Source organism: Echinops telfairi, unplaced genomic scaffold (genome assembly GCF_000313985.2).
Source record: "Echinops telfairi isolate 266 unplaced genomic scaffold, ASM31398v2 ScPeMD7_23;HRSCAF=83, whole genome shotgun sequence".
NCBI classification, from domain to species: Eukaryota; Metazoa; Chordata; class Mammalia; order Afrosoricida; family Tenrecidae; genus Echinops; species Echinops telfairi.
Window position 1 is genome coordinate 23,004,675 of NW_022103920.1, and position 24,918 is coordinate 23,029,592.

Consider the following 24,918-nt stretch of genomic DNA (forward strand, 5'->3'; position numbering starts at 1 on the left):
GGGAAACTGCTCCAGAAAACTGGACATAAAGAAACGGAACATCCCAAAGAGCATTCCTCATAAAGATACATACAGGAACTCGAGAGAACCATGTCACAAGTTGAATCCAAGTCTCTATAAAAAGAATGCCGCCATGTAAGAAGGACATGACCTCTTGAGCAATGGGCTATGTCCGACAAGCCAAGGTTGACTTCCTGTCCAAATCGCAATCGATCGTGTAATTCACCCAGGTGAATTTCTTTTATAAAACTAATACAATTATCTCAGAAAAATAAAGAACATATGACAACATACAATGTCTCTTCTTGATTTAAAAAATAAAATCAAACAACATGCAACAAAGATGGAATAGAAGAAAACATCCTTGATTTACTGAAGGCATCTACTGAAAATCATAGTTAATGGTGAAAGACTAAATGTTCTTCACCCAAGATAAGGAATAATTCAAGGATGGCTATTCTAACCATGTCTATTGAGATTTACACTACATATTCTACGCAATGCAGTAAAGCAGGAAAAGAAGGTTAAGCTCATCTAAATTTGGGGGTGGGGGGATCCATAGGGTGGGGGGATCTAAGATATGCCATGTTCATGAGTCAGCAAACTCAATATTGTTAAGATGTCGGTTCTTAAACTGACCTGTAAATTCAGTGAAACCACTATCAAAATCACAGTAGAAATGTACTAGTTAGCTCCACAGTTCATATGACAACTCACAGGATTTACCACAGCCAAAATAAGTTTTAAAAAGAACAATGCTGAAAATCTGATACTCCTAATCCCAAGATTTACAAAACTACAGTAATCAAGACAGTGTGGTATTGATAGCCCCAAAATAAAAATTAAACCTCACACATATGGTAATTGATTTTAACAAACATACAAAAGCAATAGACAAAATATACCTTCTTCAATAAATGTTGCTGCAACTACTGACTATTCCAATGTTAAAAAAAATAAACAATGTTGAGCCATACATTTCTAAAAAATAAAGAAGTTAAGTAGCAACTTTTAATAAATTATCAAAACTCATGATCATAAAAGAAAAAATTGTTAGAGCTTTTACTCTTAAAAAGACAGAACTATGGGGATAAGACAAATCAGTGGGGAAAATGCTTATATAATCCATATTCCAGAAATGACTTTTATCTACATCACAAAAACTTCACTGAACTTAACAAAATGGAAACAACTCGACAAAAAATGAGTGAAGAATTTTAGCAGACATTTTATCAAAGATATGTGGCCAGAAGATAAAAATGTAAACGCAAATGAAAAAATATTGAACATCACTAGAGTAATAAAAATCAAACTCCTATAAGGTACTGCTACACACTTATTATTAGATGAATAAAATTTTAAAATACCAAGAACAAAAAGCTGAATGTAGCAGGTGCTGACAAGCTTGTGGAGAAAATTAAACTCCCGTGCACTGTTGGTAATAATGCAAAATGGTACAATCCACTTTGGAACCTAGGTCATTGATTTCTTTAAAATTTCAATACCTCAGCAGAATGATAGACTATCTAGCTACCAGTATCCACAATACGGAGACCAGACGAATGATATCATGCCCGTCGACTACTGCTACTACTACCAACTGCTCTGAACAATAGAAGATCGAGGTTATCGTAGGAGAAAATATTAGAACAAAACTCAAAATCATAAAAGAAAGGCTTACTGAGTTCTCAAAGAGAGACTAGTGAAGCCCTGAGACAATGGCCCAGAGTCACCCTTGAAGGCCAGAATGTGTCACCCCTGTGTTGAAATAAGCAATCATTCCAGACCCGGAGGGCAGCATTTACTCAGAGAGGAAGTTCAGTGGGTTAGGACAGCAGGCAGAATGGAGTTGGGAAGTGCTGGGAAGAAGTGATGGTATGTTGGAGGGATGATAATGAGGGAGTTGAAGCAAAATGTCTATGAGTTGATAAAGATAAAACAGATGATCTGCTCGGTCACCTTTCACCTAGTTCACAGTAAAAAGAAAAAGAATCGAATATCTATCTACAGTGACTCAGCCATTTCCCCATGGAAAGCAAAGGCAATGATCAAAGAGTTCACATGAATATTGATAGCAACAGTGTTCCTAGCAGCCAAGATCGGAAAACAAGCCAAATGTCCCATCGACCATCGACGACGAGGAAATGGTAAAACTGTACTGCATTCATGGAATACTATTCAGCAATAAAGATGAATGAATTGTTGATACATGCAAGAGCATGAATGAATAACCCAACAAGTAGGCTGAATAAAAGCAATTAGATAAATTATATATACTTGTACAAACTTCAGATGGAGGTAGAGGAAGGAGGATGACGAGCATCTACCTCCCACAGTCCGTTCCAAACTGGGCTTCCCCCTCCCCCCTTTTTACTGGTTCTTATACCAACCGCTGCTCCCCAAACACTCTCTACTTCTCTGCTGGCCTCAGTGATTCATTGCACTGGTCAACAGAACTCGCAAGTCATACTCCCAGTTGTAGTATTTATTAGGGAAGTAACAGGTTACAATTCAGGTCCAAGAATCCTCAAGATAGAGTTCTTTGATCAGGACCGTCTCCTCTTGGCTGTACTCAAAGACTCTCCACTGGCCCCCTCCACCTCTCAGCCCTAAGTGCACTTAGCCTGAGCTCCACCCAGGCAAGTGTTAAAAAGCTCTTTCAACTGTGCTGATTACATGCCCAGATCACCCTGTTCTTCCAGTAAGCCTCAGTCGGAAGGTTCTAAACTCTAACTCCCGGGATTTACAGACTTATCTTCACCAAATGCCTGGAGACCCCCCCACTCCACCAGCCTCCTCCTCAAAGACACTTGGCTTTCTCACTCAATGGAGCTGGAAGCCTTCTGCCCGCTGACACCCTGGCTCAGCTGACACCACTTCTCTTTCTGGTGTCACGGCTCCCTCCCTTTTGGATCAAGGAGGTTCAATACCTTCTCTCAGGTCAAAGGACACGCTCCACTCCTAGCTACTTCTTCTTTGATGGTCCTGAGATCCACCTTGCTACCACTGGATGCCATATTTTAGGCCTAGCAAGCCTGAATAGCCCCAAGTTAGGTGCCATGTGGCTTAATTACATGATCAGGAAGCTGTCCAATCCCCTTGGTGGGCCACAAGCATCTCCCCTCTGCAAACCCTGCTGAGTCATTTGGTAGTAGCTACAAAGATGATATATGGCTGGGGAGCCAAACTGAGTCATTCACAGCACTGCAAACAGTGATTCTTCTTATTTAAATTTCTAGGAAACACAAACTAAGATATACGACAAAAAGTAAACCAGTGGTTATACTTTAAATATGTGCAGATCATTACCTGTCTCTTAAAATAAAATAGTCAAATGTATTGTTATAGAGATGATTCCAATTCATGGAAATTCCACAGGACTTTCCTGGCTGTGATCTTAATAGAAACAGAATACCAGGCAGTTCTTCCATGGGGCCACCGGGTGGATTCAAACCAACAACCTTTGGGGAAACAGATGAACTATCAACTCAGTAAAATGTTTAAGAGGGAAAAATTTTTTAAAGCATGCTTCTCTTTCATTTGGGAAGTCCCTAAGAATTTATAAAACTGAAAAAAAAAACAAATCAAAAAGAATAAAGCTATTATCATGTGATTAGGAAATGTGAAATTTTAAGTACCAAAAAATCAGCTAAAAGTTAAAAACTTTTAGTTTTTTTTCTGGAAGGCAGAAAAGTGCTTGAAGGAATAGGACAGCCGCAGGAGAATTACATTTTTCTATCAAAAGGCTTTTAGAAGAATATTTTGTAGTCAGTGCAGATAGAACTTTGATAAAAAATAAAACTCTAAAAATTAGGGGGAAAGGGGCTTGATTTTAGGGCTCATCTTTAGGGCTCATCTCTATCTATCTGTAATTAGTTAGCCAAATTGGGAATAGGGGTGACCAGTTTACTGAGCTGAGGTATTAAACTTGGCTGAATTTCATTGGACAGGGAAGTGCTTTCCACTTTGCCATGATGGAGTTGGCAATTTGGTAAAATCCCAAAATATTTATCCTGAAAGGCGGAACAGAAAGATCTCTTTCCTTTAAAAGTTGTTTTGTGAAGATTAATTAAGGATCTGTGTAGTCATTTCTGTACTTTATTGATTCAGGAGTACTTGGACGCAGTAAATGTGCTGAAGTCTTTGCACATCTTGGGCAGCTAATGCTAATTCAGAACATACCCAGTGGGCCTCCAAGGCCTGAAATGCCAGATGCAATCTGGGATCAGTAACATTCCATTCATAGTGTGTGTCACCCACAGGTTAATGGGAATAAACAATGGGAAAGACACTGGTGGATTATGCAAATCCACTGAAAAGATTTAAACAGGGGGTGGGGACTACAAGAACCCAATTTGTGTTGTATTTAACCATGGATGAAGGTTGATGGTATACAAGATGATGAAAGCCACTTTGCTAATTTGTTAGTGCTCAAACAAGCACCACACTGCTCAGGAAAACTCCCAGCAAAATAAATTGGATGTGGCTTTTTTTTTTTGGCCAAATGGGGAGCGGAGAGAGATTGACAGATTGCATGGAGGCAAGATTAAGCAAAGGGAAATTTTGACAGTCAGTAAAATAAACACACTATGCTGAGGACAAATTTGAGCAAGGAAATTCTGATGACATGTGTTTCCATGTATCTGTGAATGATGATGATTTCACGAAACCAAAATACAATCCTAATGTCAATTCAGTTACTGCTTGGTAATTAGAAATCTTCACACACACACACACACCCTTTAAAATGTGGTCCCTTACAACAAATTGAGCCTAAATATGGATGTCGGTAGGGAAGCATTAGTAGCCATGAAAGAAAAATACCCAATGTCCATCGTGTCTAAGAAAATGCCCAAAACATTTGGGTCCCGAATCATGGAAAAGAGCATGGAGATAAGTCAATTTGTGTCTGCATTGTATTTTGAGCTTTTTAAGGTCAGAGCAAAGTGGCAGGCTACTTAGCAGCCAAAGGATGGAGATTCAGAGGGTTGCAGAACCTCAAAAGACCTCAAGCGGACTCCAGCCTTGCCATTCTGTCCTCTTTAAGTGGAGAGTCACCTGAAGAATCCACTCCTGCCATTTAGTCAGTTCTGACACCTAGCACCCCTTTTATATAGGACTTCTGGGGCTATACATCATTATGGGAACAGATAGCCTCATCTATCTCCAGAGTGGCGGGTGGGTTTGAACCGCTGACCTCACAGTTAACGGCCCAACACTTACCAGACAATGCCTCCAATGCTCCAGCAAGGAGAGTGGTCCTCTCTTCGAAAGAGCAATGAGCCTGTTCCCACCATGTGCTAATTGCTAAGGAGCTCACCCGCTTTCCCAGGCTCCTCTGACGGATTTCAGGAGGCGTCAGTCTTACCAGTATAATATTGTGTATCCCTCAAATACAAAAGCGTGCTGGTGTTGCACTGGTTAAGCACTTGGCGGCCAACCGCAAGGTCAGAGGTGGAAATCTCCCATCCCTCTAACTCTGAAGAAGAAAGACTTGATGACCTGCGCCCCCCAAAGAGCACAGCACTCTCCATCACAGAATTCTACTCCCTTACAGCAGCAGTTCTACCCACGATGAGAAAGACGCGAGGTTGAGTGTTCGATACCACAGAAGGCCAGCAAATATCCAGACAGAGAAGGTCCAAAACTTCCTCTGTGTTGGTGGCATATGCGTCCATCTTAAACTCGACACAAAGAGAGGAGAAAATGGAAATCATTTTATCGAGAACGTAGATAACAATAAGGAAAATATGGAGGAATCATAGCATAGGAGATTACATGATGGGCTGCAAACCACATGGTCAGCAGTTTGAACCCACTAGTCACTCTGCAAGAGCAAGATGAGGCTGTCTGTTTCCATCATGATTATGGTCTCTCAAATCCAGAGCAGACAGGTCTGTTCTGTAGCTGGAGTTGATTCGATGGCAATGACTTGGGTTTGGGTTTACTCACATACCACTCGGAACTTTGTGTTTTTTTCTTTTATATGTGCATCTTCAAAACTTTAGAACCTTTTTCATCCCTATTTATCCCTTTATTGTTTTAGAGCCTTGGAGCACAGACTAAGTAAACTGTACCCTATTTCTGACAGCCATGGAGTCAATTCTGACTCACCACGACCCTGTGTAGGTTTCCTGGGGGTGTCAATCTGGACAGGAGCTGCTCCTTATCTAATGCTGCATGCCTTATCTTTTGCTCATGGAATAGCTGGTGGGTTTGAACTACCCACCTTGCGGTTAGTAGTCCAGCACTTAGGATTGAACTACCCACCTTGAGGTTAGTAGTCCAACACTTACCAATTAAACTCGATAGCAGCAGATAAACTTCAAGGATGAGTTGATACTATTTTAACCTCTCACTGTGGTTCTTTAAAAGTGCCAGGACGTTCATTGTGAATGAGTGGGGGAGTGCGGAGTAGAGACCCAAAGCCCATTTGTAGGCCACTGGATATCCCCTTACAGAAGGGTCTCAGGGAGGAGATGAGCCAGTCAGGGTGTGATATAGCCATGATGAAACATACAACTTTCCTCTAGTTCCTAAATGCTTCCTCCTCCCCCCCCCTCCCCCCCGACACTATCATGATCCCAATTCTACCTTACAAATCTGGCTAGAACAGAGAATGTACACTGGTACAGATAGGAACTGGAAACACAGGGAATCCAGGGCCAATGATCCCTTCAGGACCAGTGGTGTGAGTGGTGATACTGGGAGTGTGGAGGGAGAGTGGGTTGGAAAGGGGGAACCGATTGCAAGGATCTACATATAACCTACTCCCTGGGGGATGGAAAACAGAAAAGTGGGTGAAGGGAGACGTCAGACAGGGCAAGATATGACAAATAATAATAATTTATAAATTATCAAGGGTTCATGAGGGAGAGGAAGTGGGGAGGGAGGGGGACAAATGAGCTGATGGCAGGGGCTTAGGTGGAGAGCAGGTGTTTTGAGAATGATGAGGGCAATGAATGTACAAATGTGTTTTACACAACGGATGTATGTATAGAATGTGATAAGAGTTGTATGAGCCCCTAATAAAACGATTTTTTTTTAAAGTTAAAGAAGGAAGAAAATATTTTAAAACCGATTGTGGTAGCAATTGTACATTACTGCTTGTGATTGAACTATGGACTGTTACATCTGTAAGAGCTCCCAATAAAAATGATCTTAAAATAACCAAAAAAAAATGCCACGTCATAAGACAAGAAAGTATTTCACTGCCTTGAATATTAAGTGTTTAACTTCTTGCGTTTTTCTTTTGATCTTAAAGATACTGTTTTCCCTTTGGACGGCCTGAAGGTGCTCTAAAAGCTACACTTTCGTTACTTGAAAGGGTAGGTTTGAACATTACTTTGTAAATACTGTGTTTTCCGCTGTTGTGTGCTTTAGGTATTGAAGTAGGTAGCCAGTTCTTCTCCCCACAGGCCTTCAACACTCCTTCACCTTTTCTAACCACCCGCAAACATTCCCTTAACCCAGATGCCTTTCTCCCTGTTTCCCAAAGCCTGGCACTGGCCTCCCATCATGAACTTTCGGGTCTTCCTGGTACCATCCCGTTTACCGCCTGTCTCCTTTCCCTTCATGTAATAGCACAGTTGGCTTGGATTTCTTCAATCCCCAATAATTACCTTTGCCCTGCAGGCTTCATTCACCATTGTCTTTTACCGCCCCCTTTCCTCGCCTGTAAAGGCGGTGTTCATGTCCAGAAGCATCCCACCGCTGTCCCTCACAATTCACCTCAGACTTCATTTCACTTTGTCCTAGTTTGTGTGCTACCTTAAATGAATAAAAGAATTGTAAAACTTCACTTTCCCCAAAGTATAAGTTAAACAAAAAACAAACACAAAACACCCAATATTTTGTATCCATGCTAAGAATCTTTTTTTTAATGAATGTACATTCTCCACTCCTGTTTTTGTGACAGTAACTGTAAATAAAAAACACCTATTGCATCTTTCTATAAAACGATTCCTGTCCTGCATGAATGCTAATGGTTAAATGATGTGCGTGGTCTTTTGTTCCTTAGCAGAATCAAAAAAAAATGACTAGGCATTCACTGTAAGTCATACTTTGATTACTTTGGCCTTGATTTATTGACTTTGAGTCTTTGCTCTGGTCTATTTTTCTGCAACATTAATTTCAGTTATTACGTTGTTTACTAGCCCACCTCGATTAAAAGCAAAATGGAAAAAACACCATTGAGATATTCCTTCTCTACGTATGTGATTCGAGGATTTGGAGATGAAGGCTAGAACAGATGATTAAAATCAGATCCTTCCAGGACCTGGAGATCCCCTGCTTTAGCCAAGATCACTGTGAACTCCCTGGTAGAAATATTTCAGTAATTATCTGTGTTACAATTGTTTCAGATCAGGATTACAGTCCTTGGGAGGAGTCATCAACAAAGTTTGTCTTACACGCCCCAATTGAAAAGCCTCACCTCTGTGGAGCCATGCACTTGAATACTTTAACAAAAACCCCACTAAGAATAAGCTTCCTTTTGGAGCATTGAAGAAACCAGCTCCTACTCTGATGAATTAAACTTTTACATACTGGGATCTGACAAAAAGTACTATGACGTATGCAGACATTGAGAAAGGAAGCGGTCTTTGTCTTAGGGAAGTAAATGTTTGTGTAGCAGCTAATGTTAGCATATATACAGAAGCTAGTCCTGATGTGTTACAATTTATTCTAGCATTCAAACTATGTACATGTAATGGAGGGGTTTCAAAATGTACATTTCATCTTGTTCATTATGGTGCCAGGACTAAAATCATGTTCTCAAAGGTCACTTACTTTTGGGACCCGTGTTCCACCATGGGGCCGACGTGCTGCCTGGGCGTGCCCGGTGCCCATGATGGAGCCGCTCCTGTCCAGCAGGGAGGGGGTGGTCATTCACAGCGGAGATTCCCAGCATGCCCTGCATTATCACGTGGCAGGGTTGAGCAATGACCTGGTCCCAGTTCTACTCACTAATTGCATCTCCTGCTGAATTGACAAGCCCTAAGGGCCACTTCTTATCTTTCTGTCTCTTCACTTACATCTGAGAAGATAAAGCCTTTCTTCATGCCCTGGGTGGACATGGATGGAAATATGAAGCAGATTTTGTTCCTTGTAGGCACTTTTGCCAGCTCACTCCTGCCTTTAGGGAGGAAAGAGGACCTAATTCTCCCCACCCCAAAAGAGAGGCCCAGCTCCTACGTAATATGAAATGGTGTTATTACTTGCCCTTCAATGTTATTACATGCCTACACCTTTGAGTGACCCACATATAGCAGAAGATAGCACTGCCGCATCCCACTCCATCTTCACCCTGGCTGTCACGTTTGAGCTCACTGTTTCAATCACTCACCTGTGCATCAGACATAGACATTCTGATATAAACGACTGTTCTTTAGACACGTTGTAATGGGGTTGGGGGTCGGGGGGCGGTTAATAGAGTCCATAGGTCCGCATATGGAAGTGTTCTCAAGTTTAAAAGGAAGTGCCGCCCCAAAAGTAACAGTACCTGTCTCATGCCTGTGTGCGAGTATGAGGATTCCCCTAAGGAATAGTGGGTCTAACGTGTGGTTCAAATGAAAATATCAAATCCCTATCAAAATGTTCATTTTTAAAATATGTATGTGCATGAAAAAGAATAACTGGATCTGACCCAGGAGGAAGTTAGTAGAATGATCCATTTTGTTTCTATCAGGGGGGGAAGAAAAAAACCTCGCCTAACAAACTTAAAATGTTATCAAGGATCATTGGTGCCTGAGTGAGTGACTAACAAAAAACCCTTAGATGTTAGACAGTGTAACATATGACAAAATAATAATTATGAATTTTGAAGGGTTTATGAGGGTAGGGGGGAGTAGGGATGGAGGGAGAAAAATGAGGAGCCGATATGAAGGGCTCAAGAAGAAGGCAAATGTTTTGAGAATGATGATGGCAACAAATGTACATATGTGCTACACACAATGGATGTATGGATTGTGATAAGAATTGTACAGGCCCCCAATATAATGTTTTTTTAAAAGTCAATGTTAAAAAAAACAAACCCTTAGTGCCAAAGCTGATATAGAGAGAATATAGCAAGAACGCCTCAACTAGAGAACTAGATGCTTTTGTGTTCTTTACTATTTCTTTAGAGATAAAAAGCTAACACAATAAGAGCACTTACAAAAGGCTGGCCTATTCTATGTTAACAGTCTACCATATACATTATAACAAGGGAAAGCAAAGTGTGGAAAATAGGTGGAGAAATGTGACTTTGAATAATTGGGCTCAAACTTAATGTACGCAGTGTTATTACTGAGAACGTTTTAAGGAAAATGATCAGGAGCAATATTTTTTTTAAGTGCTCGAATGCATTAATACATTTTGAATCCTGGGTGCAATATATTTGACTCTTGCCAAAGACGAGTCAGTTGGTTTTTTTCCCCACCCCATTCAGAAGTTTCTGCTACTCCACAGGCATTTACTTCACCGAGACAAAGACGCGTCCTGTCTCTGTGTCTTAAGACATCAAAGTATCAAAAGAGAAAATGCCGTCAAATAAATATCAAGCAGAAATGATACAAATGGTCCAGATCCCACTAGTTAAAAGTTTAATTCATCAGAGTAGGAGCTGGTTTCTTTAAAGCTCCAAAAGGAAGCTTATTCTTAGTGGGATTTTTGTTAAAGTATTCAAGTGTATGGCTCCACGGAGGGGAGGCTTTTCAATTGGGGGCGTGCAAGACAAACTTTGTTGATGACTCGTCCCAAGGACTGTAATCCTGGTCTGAACCAGCTGCTCCAATGGTGGCCAGAGTCCCTGGGGGACAGGGGCAGTCACCCGAAAGATGCCTGGCCTGCTGGTGTGCGTCAATGAGGCTTAGATGGGAGGAGCCAAGAAGGGAGAATTAGAGGGGGAAGGGACCAGTGGTGCAGGGCGGCCCCATTATGCCCACATGACCCCACCCCCGCCCCCAAATCACTTTGATACCAGTAAGACCTAGCACCATTTGTATCATTTCTGGTTCCTATTTAATTGACGGTATTTTCTCTTCTGCTTCCAATGCGGCAGGTTTTGATGAAAGACATCGCCACTCCCGTACCGGCGGAAGAAGTGAAGAAAGTGGTCCGAAAGTGTCTAGAGAAAGCCGCCTTGATCAATTACACCAGACTCACAGAATATGCCAAAGTTGAAGGTCAGTGCACTGAGCCATTGCCGAAGTGGCAGTGGGCGCCCACGGTGCCTATTAACTGCATTTTCTGTGCGAAGTCCTTCCCTTTCCGAACAAACCTGGCCTGTGGCAGAAGGAAATGTCTCATTAAAATCTCAGCTGGTGCACGGGAGAGCTTTTCCCTATTCATTGCTTTAATATGCCTCCTGGGACTGGGCTTGAATGAAAGGCCCAGGCTCCGTGCCTAAGTTGTCCTTTGTTCTTATTTTGAGTTTTCGGGAAACCAAGAGGTGTTTTCATGGGTTGTATTTTTTGACATTACTGTAAGTACGTCTCACATTTAAACGAGGGACCGTGTATTCTTTCTTGCCCAGTAGCCCTGTTCATGTGATGGGATTTTCTCTCCTGTTCGGCGGCGTCCCTCCCGCCCGCGGAGGAAACTTGTTGATTATGGTGAGGGCTGAAATAAAGAGAGCTTCCTGCCGCTTTTAATTGCTCGCCATAGATTGATGCATTTGAAAGATGAGATCTCTTGAGAGGACTGTGCATTTTCCCCCCTCTGTCCCAGGTTTTATTCATTAAGGAAAATGATATTTGAGATGTTCGGAGATCAGGAGATTACAGTTTGTGGCAAAGTCAGATGGTGGGCTTTGATGCAAGGATCCTTAGAAATAATGACAAGTACCAAGAAAGGCCTGAAAAGGCTTTCCTCTGATTTTTATAGAACTGGCTTGGGGAAGTGCTGTGCCTCACCTTAACGTAGGAAGGGAAAGTTTGCAGTTACTGCCAGGTGTCTGTGTCTAAAAATGAACATGAAATCGTCCATTCAAAGAGAGTTTTGTCTGGTTGAATATGAAGTTGCACTGAGTGGATTATAAAGAGATGCATTGGTTGATGTTAGGACACTGCTACCAAATTTGGCTAATGAAAAAAGTTGGCACTAATTGGCTGGGTTATCATTCCTTTTTTTCCCTCTCCAAATCTGGTCAAGCTTTCTAACTAACAAGCATGAGATAACCAACCTCCTGAGTGATTAACAAAAAAGCCATCTCATCACTATAGCAACCAATATTAGATCACAAGAGTAACAACATGAAACCTCCTTGGTTACCAGTTTAACATCATTAATTATGATATCACGTTGTGTGGCTAGTAGACCAGTTGGGGGAAGGGAGGCCCGCACGGCTTGGTGTCCACAATTTGAATGCTCATGTACATAATGTTCGTGCTTGGAAGAATTTATAAAAAATAAATAAATAATAGATACAAAAGACCTTTCAAATCTCATGAAAGAGAAAGATAAAGTCTGTGGACTATAATATTCTTCTGTACAAATATTATAGACCCTACCTTTAAAAAATGACAAGAAATATATAAAATGTTCCATAAAGTCATGCTTAACTATTTTACTTAATATTTCTCATTGTTACCTTTTCTAAGAATACTGAAAGACTATGCATATATTTCTTTGTTTATTCCTCTATATTTCTTTTTTTTTTTTTTGGTCTTGGGGTCCAATTTCATATGGGGTGAAAAAGAATGGGCTTTTATTTGTTCACAGCCATTGGGTATCTTGGATTAAGTAACTGGGTGAAAATGTTCACCTGGTCTAAGACAGTGTCCCCCTATCCTCTCGGTTATTTCCCAGAACAAGTCTGTGTTAGACAAGGCCTGCAGTAGGGGCCACGGAAAGCAAGCAGGCACGCTCTCCCGCCTCTTCCTTTCTGAGTCACTTCTCTTGTGACCCCAGTCTATCATGGGATTGTTCTAGAAGACAGCTCCTAGACTCCCGGACCAGCAGGAAGACCAAGCTCTCTCTTTTTGCAAAATTAAATGGTTGCTCATTGGATGAGAAAACCTTCTTGGCTTTTTATTCCATCAATTTATCTAGCTGTCTGTTTGTCTGTCTACCTACCTACCTACCTTAAAAAGTAAAGTGCTTTTAGCTTTATGCTCAGGGCCAGACCAAGAATCATATCAAAATTAGGTTAAAAATAGGAACTAAGCCGCATTTTCCCCCTTTCACTGACCTTCTGCATTGTGTGAACAACAAAGCTTTGCTTTTTCTCCTAAATTCTCTTTTCTTATGTTTTAGGCCCAGCAGAAAAGGAAGCAGGTAATTAGTGTTTGTGCATGCATGTGCCATCATTTCTAATGTGGTAATGTGATGTTTTGATATGATGACTAGCTCTTTCCTCATCAGAGCGTGTGTTAATTAGATAATTGTTCACTACAGTACTGAAAATACTTGGATTTAACCAGGACAATTGTTAATGCTTTATGTGGAACCTATAGACCATTTACTCCTGTGAGGGGTCAGCACCATTTTTTCCCTATGAATTCAAAGCAGAAACCTGAGGCCGTATTAATGTTCACCAGTATTTTTAAACATGGGCACTAGTCTTCTTCGGAAGCTGTTGCCAATATTCGAAGGGCTTTCACAACTAGGAAAGAGGCCATCTTCCTTTGTCGCTGCTGGAATGGAAGATGAGAACAAAAAGCATAAATGCTATTAAATACGAAGTCACCTGTCCTGAACTTTGGAAAGGTGTTAATCACAGGAATGGGCAGAGGTTATCCCGTTCCTTTCTGGGGAAGTCGCAAGGATGGCATTCTTGGGGTGTCTGAATTTTTCAGGGATCCATGAGTGGTAATCAGGGTAGCTGTCTGTGCCATTTTCTGTTTATCTGATGCATCTCCCCTGCAGCCCCTTGTAGGCAGTGTCCTTCCTGACTTCTCCCTGGTTGTGTCCCAAGCACTCAGTCCTGTAGCTGTCGACATCACGTGGGCACTCAGCACTCCAGAGAGAGGGGAGAGATTAGTTCATTCTGTAAAATAATAATAATAGTAATGCAAGAGACAAGTGAAAATCCTTCTGATTTCTAGTTTTCTCAAGTTAGTCAAACTTTGAACATAAGGATATAGACACATTTACTTGGGGGCCGGGTGGGGGGAGTAGTGCCGGTAACAAGTCTTCCATTAAGAGCAACAGTATTTATTTTTCTTTCCAGTATGTACCCCCTCAATTCTTTTCCAGTCTTTGACCCAAGAAAATGTCAGCAACAGAACACTCAGGGCCAGGAAATGAGAAAGAACACACCTACAATGTTTGTTAAGTGCACTTTAGGGGGAAAAAGAAGACATTTATGGAGAAAAATCATCGGAACAAATTAGCTTGCCACTCCTTCACTAACTCCTTGAACAACTCTATGAAGTAGATTTTTTTTTTTTTTAGGAGAGCTGATGTTGAGGAGGAGTTAACAGCCTGTTCAAGGCCGGGGCTTTCTATAAAAGGTGACTTTGGGGAGAAGCTAGCAGCCCGCTCAAGGTCATGCTGGTATTATCAAGTGCAGCAGAGGTAAGACCTGCTGCCATATCCCCAGCACTACACCCCTTTCGCATTCTCTCCACTGGCCACCCTGTCCCCAAGTCTGTCCCCCAGGAAGTAGTGGCCTTTTAGGATAAACACCTCAACCCATCACACAAGCCAAAAGTTAACACCCACAGCTACTGTTTCTAAAAATAAAAGTAGTAATAATGATAACAAGCATCAGACACAATTCTATTCCCTTTACATGTATCAACTCACTTATTCCTCCCAATGACCATTTGCAGTAACTACTATTATGATTCATTTCTTCTTCAGACATCTGAAAACAGAGGGCTTAGATAGCTTTTCTCTGGTCACGTAAGTAGCTATTTATAGAGAACTCAGAACCCAGTGGCTACCTACTGAGGTGCCCTGGTAAAAGCATGAGAGAGGCTGTTAATCCAAAGGTCAGCAGTTCAAATCCACCAGCTGCTCCCCAGGAGAAGGATGTGGCTGATGCTTTGGAAACTCGATAGGGCAGGTCTACTATGTCCTTTAAAGTTGCCATGAGTCAAACTCAGTGAGGTGGCTAGCACTCTCTATAGCCATACAAGGAACTTACATTTCCCAGGCATTACATAAAAGAGGCCAAAGTAATAGAAGAAATCTCTTTTATGGCGTGGCATTACATTCACAATGCTATCATCTCAAAATATATTCATGAGATAGTCTTCTTTTTCAACTACTTGGTCTTGAGAGTCGGTGGGTATTTAACTCTTGCCGCTCTGCTCAAGCCACGTTTCCAGGACTCAGAAGCCAAGGCAGCTGAAGGGCAGTGAGGCCCATGGAACAGCAAGAGCTGGACTCCATAATCAGAATCTTTGCACTTACTTCCATACTGGAGCTTCTTGCTGCCAGAGTCAACACTGGCCCAGAGTGACACCCTGGGGGGCTCCAACCCTGTCACTGTCTGCGGGACTAGAAAGCCCAGTCTTTCTCGTATGGAGCAGCTAGTGGTTTTGAACTGCTGACCATGCATATCACAGCCCAACATGTAGCCACTTCGCCACCAGGGCTTCACATTAGACCTTAGGGTGTCAATTATTGAAAGTGATGTAAAATCTGCAAACTTCCTGCCCCATAACTGAGAATCTCTCTCTCCTTCTCACGCTTTATTCTTCTCCATAGCACTTAACATCTACTATAAATCGTGTTCTAGATGTTAGCTCTATGAGGACAGAGTGGTGTGTGTGTGTGTGTTTGTGTGAAAAATATATACAACAAAGCATACACCCAATCAACAGTTCTTGCGTGTTCAACACACTGACACCTTTGATGTACTTTACATGGTGGTTGAATTCTCGATGTCTCTGGCCATGTGGTTTTACCATTATTGACTTAGCCTCTCTATTCTTAAAGTTCTCATCTGGTCTTTAAAGTTACTGTCATCATGTTGACAGGATATATATATTTCTCTCAAAGGGTGCAGTGCTCAAGGCAGGGAATCTTTGTTTATGGAGCTAGACCATTCTCTTGTTGAAAGTTGACTTTGTGGGCTAGTTTTGACTAAGGTTTAAAAGTTGTTTCCAGTTAATAGTTGGAGGAGACTCTTCAGTCTCAGTGTCTCGATGTGTCTAAGATGTCAGGTTTTCAATCAAAATTTCAAGTTCCTTTCCACAATTTCCTTCATTTTGATCAAAACCCATATCCTGTGCTAGGGCAGAGATTTTTGTCTTCCAATAATTTGCTCTATCCCCAGTGCTGACGAATAGGGGGTCCTGAATAAATATTGGTTGAATAAACAGATGAGTTTAGAGCAGAGAGTTATCGGGCAGTGGATGGCAGAAAGAATATCTGTAAACTGGTGTACAAATACCATTCAAACCAGCCTATGAATGATTAACCAGGTCAAAAACTAAGCACTTGAAAATAATGAGATTGGAAAAATTAAATTAGAAACCCCTGCCCTTATCACAAGGATCAATGAGGCCAAAAGTTAGTGATAGCGATGGCATTAACACGGCCCAGTAACCTCACCTGATTTCATTGCTTCTGTAATTCAGCAGTTCATTCAGGTTTGGTTTGGTTTCTTCCATCGTTGGGAACTCTGAAAGTTCTCCTTTGCTTGGACATATTTACAAAGAGATTCTCGAACATTTGATTGGATGCAACAGGACCTTGGATTGGATACATGACCTTACTGATGGCCTCCATCCTTCCTCAGGAGTTATTTGCCTGTGTTTCATGAAAACAGAAAAGTCATTTTGAGCACTTCAAATTTCTGGAAAGGGATTTTTGGAGCAGAAGAGGTTATGAAATAACGCCATTCAGTTGAGTGGCGGGGTCTCCTTTTGATGGCTGGTTCAGAAATGTTGGATTTGCACTGCTGCAAAACCAATCCGTTTCCTCCTTAGGTTTAGCTCTGTAGCTGACTGCGCTGTTGATAGAAGCCAGGGATCCTCTTTGTGTAAAATCTAGTCTAAAACGACAATGGAATTTCATTTTCCCAATAGCACCTTTCTTAAAAAATCACACACCTTGTTGATGCAAATCAATGATTATTTTTAAACAAGAAACCATTTGTCCTTGAATTCAAACAATGTCCTGGAGACAAAATGGCAGTAATAAATCTGATAGCTGGTTCTGCTTTCTCTGAGCAACTGTGTACCCAGTTGTTAATTTAAGATGATGACTGCTCACTAGAGCTTGCCCTTGACTTGCCATCTTCTGTGTGGCCTTGGTGCCTGGGCTGCCAGTGGAGACGCCTCAGCAAGTGGTTGCCTGGATTGAGTCGGCAGTGCGTTTGTGAGAGATGAGAATATTTCTGGGCCCTTGGTTGCCAAGTTCCCGGGTCTAACCCCAGTACATTCCTCTTCAGAGGCTCAGTTGAACAGGCTAGAGATGCATTCCCAGAGGGCCAGGGAGCTCGCTTACTTTCAGAAGAGACGTTTCACCGTGGCGGTTCTTATGTCATTAAGAGATGTTTGCTATCTGGTGGCGTTTTAATTCGGCACTCCATTGTCAGAGTGCACTGATCAATAATAAACAAATAAATGAAAGCTGTTCTGCTTGAGAACGGGTGTGTTCTGTAGCATGCCCAGGAGCCGAGTCGATGGAAATGAAACAGGTATGAGCGTCACTCTTGGTTGTCAGTGTAGAGCGTCTTCCTACTGTGTCTAAGATGACCAGTGCTGCTCTTCAGAAATGTGTGGGTCTCCATAAATTTGAGTTAAGCTTTTCTAGGTATGGTTTCTATAGTGCATGAATTGAGATGTCTAAATAACAGGCCAGAACTTTTGGCTCCCCTTGAGCACTGGCAACACTTTACAAAGTGTGTGCCTTCAAAGCCGAGACTCTTCCCCCTTGAAGAATCTAACAGGTAGCTCAACAATTTCCTCTCTGCTTCTTGCGGGCATTGTCACGGGGGTGGTGGGACCCAGGCTGGAGAGTCAAAAGTCTGTGGCTATTACTGCTCTCCATCACCTCCTATTTGAGAACAAAGGCACGTGGATACAACCTGGCTCTACAGCAGAGAACAACTATCTTTTTCTGTAGGACACTTGTGAACATTATATAAATTTGCTAGTATATTTAAGCTCCAGAACAATAGGGAGATTTTATATACGTATAAATACATATACACATACATATATACTCATTGTGTATGTATATATCTATGAGTATGTATATATGTGTTTATGTATGCATACACACACATACTCACATGTATATTTGTTTGAGTTGTACTGTTTGGGGTCATGTGGAGAGGTACCAAATTGAACATTGTTACTGCACTATAAACAAGGTCTAGGTATTTTCCAATGGCCAATAAAGTGTTTACATTATATAAAAAGATAAGGTGTTTTTTTTAACCTGATACTGAGAAATTACTTTGATTCTGTCATCTAGCATCATTCGATGGAAATGTTCATTTTAAACCACTCATGTGCACCTGTTCTTAGCACCATACTTTATTGCGTTGGCTGTCCTTAACACCACTACCCAGACATGCCCAAGTCTATCTAATGTGTGCACACTAAGGTATTCAGATTAGCCATCCTTTTAAGTACTATTATAAATCATACTAACTCACTTTGGACATGGCTAGTCTTTATGGGAGCAGAAAGCATCGTCTGTCTCCCTCAGAGCAACTGTAGGTTTGAACTGATGACCTTGGGATTACCAGCACAATGTGTAACCCATGATGCCACCAGGGCTCCCTTCTCTTTATTGTAGCTGCCCACAATTGAGACTTTTGTATGTTCTAAATTATTCTCCAATTTGTATGTATTCTTTCTTGTCGAAACAATTTTTGTTTCCTTATAAAACATGACACACCCCATTTGAGTTACTTCATCTTCTCCATGGACTTTGCTGCAAGAGGGGCGGTGGGGGAACTGCTTCACACACACCAGAGAGGAGCTGCGGAGGCTCTCTTCATTGTCTGGATTCACAGGGACTGTTCAGAAGTAATAATAAGATGCATGAAATAAGATAAAGTGACTGCACAAGATAAGGCATCAGGGAGACTTAATGGAAAACACACCAGATTCCACTGGGGTCTGGAAAAATCTTACCACCCTTCAAAATTTTTCTTTAGTAAGAGATCTAAAATCAATGGTGAGGAAAGCATAGAATGCCTGATGGGGTTCAATCAAGTGCAATGTAGCCGAGAGGAAGTACAGAGAGCTAAATGAAGGTCAAGCATGATAGTGGGACAGGAGGAAAGGGAAAAGAAATAGAGGAAAGAACTAGGAGGCAAAAGACATTTATAGAGGTATAAACATAGGCGTGCACATATGTAGCTGTATTAATATATAACAATAGAGATATAGGTCTATGTACATATATTTATAGACTAAGTATTAGGTAACAGACAGACATTGGGCCTCTACTCAAATCCTCCCTTAACGCAAGAACCCTTTGTTCTGATAACCTGATAAATATCTCTGAAGACAAAATTGGTGCATAAACTAATGTGATGAGGAAAGTTGATGGTGCCTGGCTATTACAAGATATAGCATCTGGGGTCTTAAAGGCTTGAAGTTAAACGTGCAGCCATCTAGCAGAGAAGCAACAAGGCCCACATGGAAGAAGCACACCGACCTGTGTGATCACAAGGTGTCAACGGGATCAGGCTTCAGAAGACCCAAAACAAACAACCATTTTGATGTGAACTAAGGGTGTCAGAGTGGAAACCCAAAGCCCAACTGTAGAAAATTGGACATTCCCTCACAGAAGAGTCACAAGGAAGGGATGAGCCAGCCACGGTGCAGTATAGCACCAATGAAGCAGAACCTTCCTCTAGTTCTTTAATGCTTCCCCCACCACCCCCCACCACTATCATGACCCCAGTTCTATCTTACAAACCTGCCTAGACCAGAGCATGTACACTGGTGCAGATATGAGCTTTCAACACACAGAATTCAGGACAGATAACCCCCTCAGGACCAATACTGAGAGTAGTGATACCATGAACACAGGGGGAAGGTAGGGGGAGAAGGGAGAGGAAGGGGGAACCAATAGCAATGGTTGATGTATAACATTCCCCTGCCCCCGCCAAGGGGGACAAACAGCAGAAACATGAATGAAGAGAGACAGCAGATGGTGTAAAACAGGGGTCTTCAAACTACGGCCCACGGGCCATATGTGGCCCGCGCAGGACATTTATCCGCCGCAGGGTGTTTTTGCCGCCGCTGCCTGTCCTGCTTAGCAGCCGACTCGTCCAGTGTGCATAGGAATTTGTTCATAGGTTCTTTTTAAACTATAGTCCAGCCCTCCAATGGCCTGAGGGACAGTGAACTGGCCCCCTGTTTAAAAAGCTTGAGGATTCCTGGTGTAAAATATGAAAATAAAAATAATTTATAAATTATCAAGGGTTCACAAGGGTGGGAGGAGAAAAAAGAGTACTCAAAGGCTCAAGTAGAAAGAAAATGTTTTGGAAATGATGAAGGCAACATATGTACTGGATACAAGGGATGTATGGATTATTGTAAGAGCCCCAAATAAAATAATTTATTAAAATTTTTAAAAAGAAAAAGTATGCAACCAATTGTAAAAAAAAATCTTTACTGAATAATTGTCATCTTTAAAATTCCTCCGTGTGCAGAGAGAGCATGTGTGTTGTAAGTCCTGTTACATGTAATCGTGTACTTAACCTGTAAGTACATGATGGAAACTCATTGGTGCAGTCGCTTTGATGGCGCATATTTGTGGAAGACCCAAAAGAAAAGCAAAAATATTTTTAAAAAGTCAAAACCTGCAAAAGTCCATCATTTTTCTGCTGTCTCCTTTGGCAGGCTCCCAACTGGGAGTTCGTCCCTAGGCCAAGGGCTGTAACTCTGAGCAGCTCCTACTAGAGTCTCGCCTCCTAGCTCGGAAGATGCCTGGGGACGTCACCACGGATCTTCAACACAAAGGCCTCCAGCAGCCTGGCAGCTTGCTCAGCTCCCTGGACAACATGCCATTCGTGTGTTGGGTGTTTCATTCGTTTGTTTGTTTCTCTGCTGTGGGGAATGGGATTCGCTTGAGATGACAAGCCTCCTTCCTTTTACTAACTAACGGTTTTGTAGAATTAGTCGTGCTCCAAAGCTAGGCTTTGAAAGCAACTGATGGGTGACCCCCGGCTGTTATATTTACTAACACGTGTCAACAGGTAAACCGGGTGACGTATAACAGCCTGTCTCCAGAAGCACCTTGTTAATCCGAGTAGTTCAGGTGTAGACAAAAGTCTTTTCCAATTGGACAAGACCGGAGTAATGCAAACTGACAGAATCCTAGCACTTTCTTGCTCAGCAGGGTTTGTAAGCACACAAAGCCTGTACCGATGAAATGCTAGGAGGTTCATGATTGTCGGCCATAGCAAAGCAGCCTTGGAGCTTCCAGAACAAAACTAAGAGGCCCAATTGCACCTTTCTGTAAGGCCAGGGTCTCTTCTCCAAAGAGGAAACCTGTAAAATAGCCCTGTCTGTGGCCTCGGCGAATACACACAGATTCACAGCTGTCTGCTGGCCCAGGACAGTAAAGTCAGAGGACGACTCGGGATGGCCCCTCTCACAGCCCTGTGCTCTACACCTGGACTCCATGCTTACCCAGCCCCGAGACTCTTGCAGAACCTTCGCCTCAGATATGTGTTTCCTACTAACGTATGCGTTGGCTGCTTTTGCAGATGTTCTGTGCCAGAGCAAACAAATACGTCCGTGTTGACACCAAGATCCTTGGAGACATTTCTTGGTACCCAAGGCTGTATCCTGTTCTCGAGCACCCAAGCCTGTTTCCTTTCTCCCTCCACTGGCCTCCCAGCTGACATACCTCTGGAGTCTGACACAGACCCTCTTCATCCCAGCATCTCAGGAGGCCCTGCCTTGCCAGTTATAGCCCCTTCCACCGTCACCCCAGTGTTCATAAGCAGCTTTTCTCCTCAGAAGTAGTAAGACGTGAGAGGATCTGAGAATGTACCTGTGGAGACGATGTGCATTCTTTTAGGCAGGAAACAGGTAAGAGTGGACAATGGAAAGGCTGGCCTAGGTAAATGGAAGGAATGGGCAGGCAATGAAAGATGCTTTGTTGCCTGTGCTGTTGAGTCCCTGGGGAGTCATAGTCACCATACTGGGTGCCTTGGAGCTGCTCAGAGGGGTTTCCTGGGTAGAATCTTTATCGGAGCAGATTCTCGGGGCGTTTCTTCCTTGGAGCCACTGATAGGCTTAAACTGTTTAACAGTGTAACGGCTTTAACATGGTGCCACCAGGACGCTCTAAAGATGCTATAGCCTTTCGTGTTCCCAGCACATCGATGCTGACTCACAGCGACCCTAGAGGGCAGGGTGGAACTGCCCCTGTGGGTTTCCGAGACTGTAACTCACATAGAGCGGCACGTAGTTTCAAACTGCTGACCTTGTAGTTAGCAGCCCAGCTGGAACTACTGTGCCACCTCTGCTCCACTGTAGGGCTTAGTGATACAGTAATTGAATGATGACATGGCCATCATTATTGTTGTGATTTATTAAGATGATTTCCAACTCTATACTGAAGAGCAATGGGTAGGACATATATTTAAATAACAGTGACCTCAGGGAAAGGCCCACTTAATTTAAGCTATTGAACGTCTGTGTCTGTGTGTGTGTCCATCCAGACATGCGTGGCCTGTCTGAAGACCAGTCTTTAGAAAAAACTCTCTATTAGGCAACTGGCTAGCAAAGTAACTGGTGGCAAACTTCGATGTTGTCATTAGATTCTGACCACATTGTTTTAGCCAGAGTTACCTGGAGAAGATAAAAACAAAACCAAGCGGCTTATGTGAAAGGCGTTCTTTTTCTAGGCGCCCCAGATTCTTGCAGCCAGACACGCTGGAAATTGCCATGTAAAAACTCAGGCTTCTCAGCTTCACCGATGAAAGTCAAACCAAGGCAGACACACGTGTCTCTTGGCTCTGGGAAGTCAAATCGCTTCTCAAAGCCATGTATTAAATGTTTGTGTGCAGACCCCCGTAATCTCATCACCATCCATTATTTGAAAGCTCTTAAGAGGGAAGCAGGCTAAAGCCTCGCCTAGCGTCACAGGCAGTTTTTACTTGTATGGTCCTGCCTTTTTATGGCCCGTCCCTCATAGGTCATTGCATACTGCAGACTGGCACAGATTGCTCAGTTTGAATCCACTCTGGCTGCCAGGGGCCAGTGCGCCTTGGCACCACCACTGGCCGTTGGTTTGGAAGCGGATTTATTGATGTGAAAGAAAGATAATCGAGGTAAAGTCGTTAATGTGACTGCGACCACAGGACAATTATTCCAAAGCACCGTATCATTAGCATGGGTAATTCCAAGGAGATATTACCTGGAACTGTTGCTTTAAATGACAGGGTCATTAGATGAGTCGGTCCCTAAGGGGGCCCTGGAATTAGGAGGCCACAGACCTCTTGTTTCCAAACAACTGTGGCATTCGTGTCCTCGTGGATTTTTAAACGGTGAGGGGAGGCCATAACACCCTGGATTTGTTATTTCTGATCAAATAAGAGACTGTCCAAATTTGTAAACAAAACAAGAAAGCAAGTGGCCCTCTAGAATAGAGTAAGACTGCCCCAGAGGGTTTCTGAGACTGCAGTCTATATAGAAACAAGGTACCACACCTTTCTCCCGCAGAATGGCTGGAGGGCACAAGCCACTCTTCCTGCTCAGTGAGCACTGAGTGCTTCCCTAGGCCTCATACATATGACCCCATAGACATATACAAAGTGTTTAGATTCTGAAAATATATCTATCTACCTATATATGTACATATGTGTATATATATATCATCTCTTCTTTAAAAGGAGATTTATGTAAATATGTTGCATTTTTAGGTAGCCCACCATCCCCCCCAAAAAAACTGCCATTGAGGCCATTCTGATGCCAGTCGCTATTGTTTTTATCTTGGTTTTCATAAACACGAGTAGTTCTAAAAGTACATTCCCTAGCCAGTGGCATCAGTCCCACCAGGGGACCTTGTTAGAAATGCAAAGTCCTGGACCTGGCTGCAGACCTAGGGACTCAGAAACTCAGCAGGTAGATGCTGAAGCAGACTGTGTTTTACCACATCCTCTGGGTGATTCTGATGCCCGCTGAAGCGGGGAACCACTGGGCTAGACTGAAGATCCACCATACACTGACGATAGCAAGGTGCATGCTGGTGCTGGTAGGACTGCCTGCAGAACCTCTTGAGCCAAGAGAGAGTCAATGATGCAGCATTCTCTTGAATTAGCTGACAATCAGGTTTGGGGGCTGCGACAGACAGGAGGGCAAATATCAGGAAGGATGGCCTTTGGGGAATTGAGTCTAGCAAACATCCTTCTCCAGAGTCTGTGTCAATCCTCTTAGCCAGCAAGTTACACTCCTTCCCTCTAGGCTCGTAAACCCAAAGTGTTCTGAAGAATCTTCTAAACCAGTCAAAGTTTTAGAGCAAGTGGTAGCTGTTGGGGGAGGGGTTGTTTTGTTTCATGTGGGAGAAAGTATCTGATTTCCCACCCACCCCACTTTCCCTCCTGGGAAAAGAAGGTCTATACAGGCTGAGGTCTGGCCAGGATTACTCCTCCCTGGAGCTCAGTTGTTCTGAGAGCTGGCACCATTCTGTTCCCACATATAACACTTTCTCTGCCTGGAACAGAAGCATGGGCCAAAACATTTGGTCTTTCTAACCTCATCGTCATTCAGAATGGGTCAAGTCCAAGAAGAAGAAGGGTGATCCCAGACGAGTGAAGATTCAGACGATGCATAACTGTGACAAGTGAAAATGGGCCCAGGAAATACCAGCTTGGTACATTCAGTGTGTGGTTTGGGGCTAGAATCCTCCTTCGTTGTAGCACTTTTCTTTCCCTCGGATTGACTGCCCAAAGCCATGCCTTTCAGGCTACCTCTTTACTGAGGAGCAGGTGAAAATTCCCCGAGCCAGTCAGGCGGGTGTAAAGGGATTTGTGAATACACAGAGGCGTCCAACAAGG

The 24,918-nt window shown here is 42.7% G+C and overlaps 1 protein-coding gene across 12 annotated transcripts in view; it reads left to right on the top strand.

Moving 5' to 3' along the window:
• CADPS2 (calcium dependent secretion activator 2) overlaps nucleotides 1-24,918 on the top strand; it is a 382,815-nt gene that overhangs the window by 246,663 nt on the left and 111,234 nt on the right. For 7 of the 12 annotated variants that reach the window (XM_045288824.1, XM_030885179.2, XM_045288828.1 and 4 more), the window contains exons 14-16: nucleotides 7,265-7,328; nucleotides 11,042-11,165; nucleotides 13,237-13,257. In XM_045288824.1, coding sequence (XP_045144759.1) covers nucleotides 7,265-7,328; nucleotides 11,042-11,165; nucleotides 13,237-13,257 — 209 coding nt within the window. The remainder of the gene's footprint in view (nucleotides 1-7,264; nucleotides 7,329-11,041; nucleotides 11,166-13,236; nucleotides 13,258-24,918) is intronic. The other 5 variants (XM_045288825.1, XM_045288829.1, XM_030885176.2 and 2 more) reach the window with 1 other exon arrangement.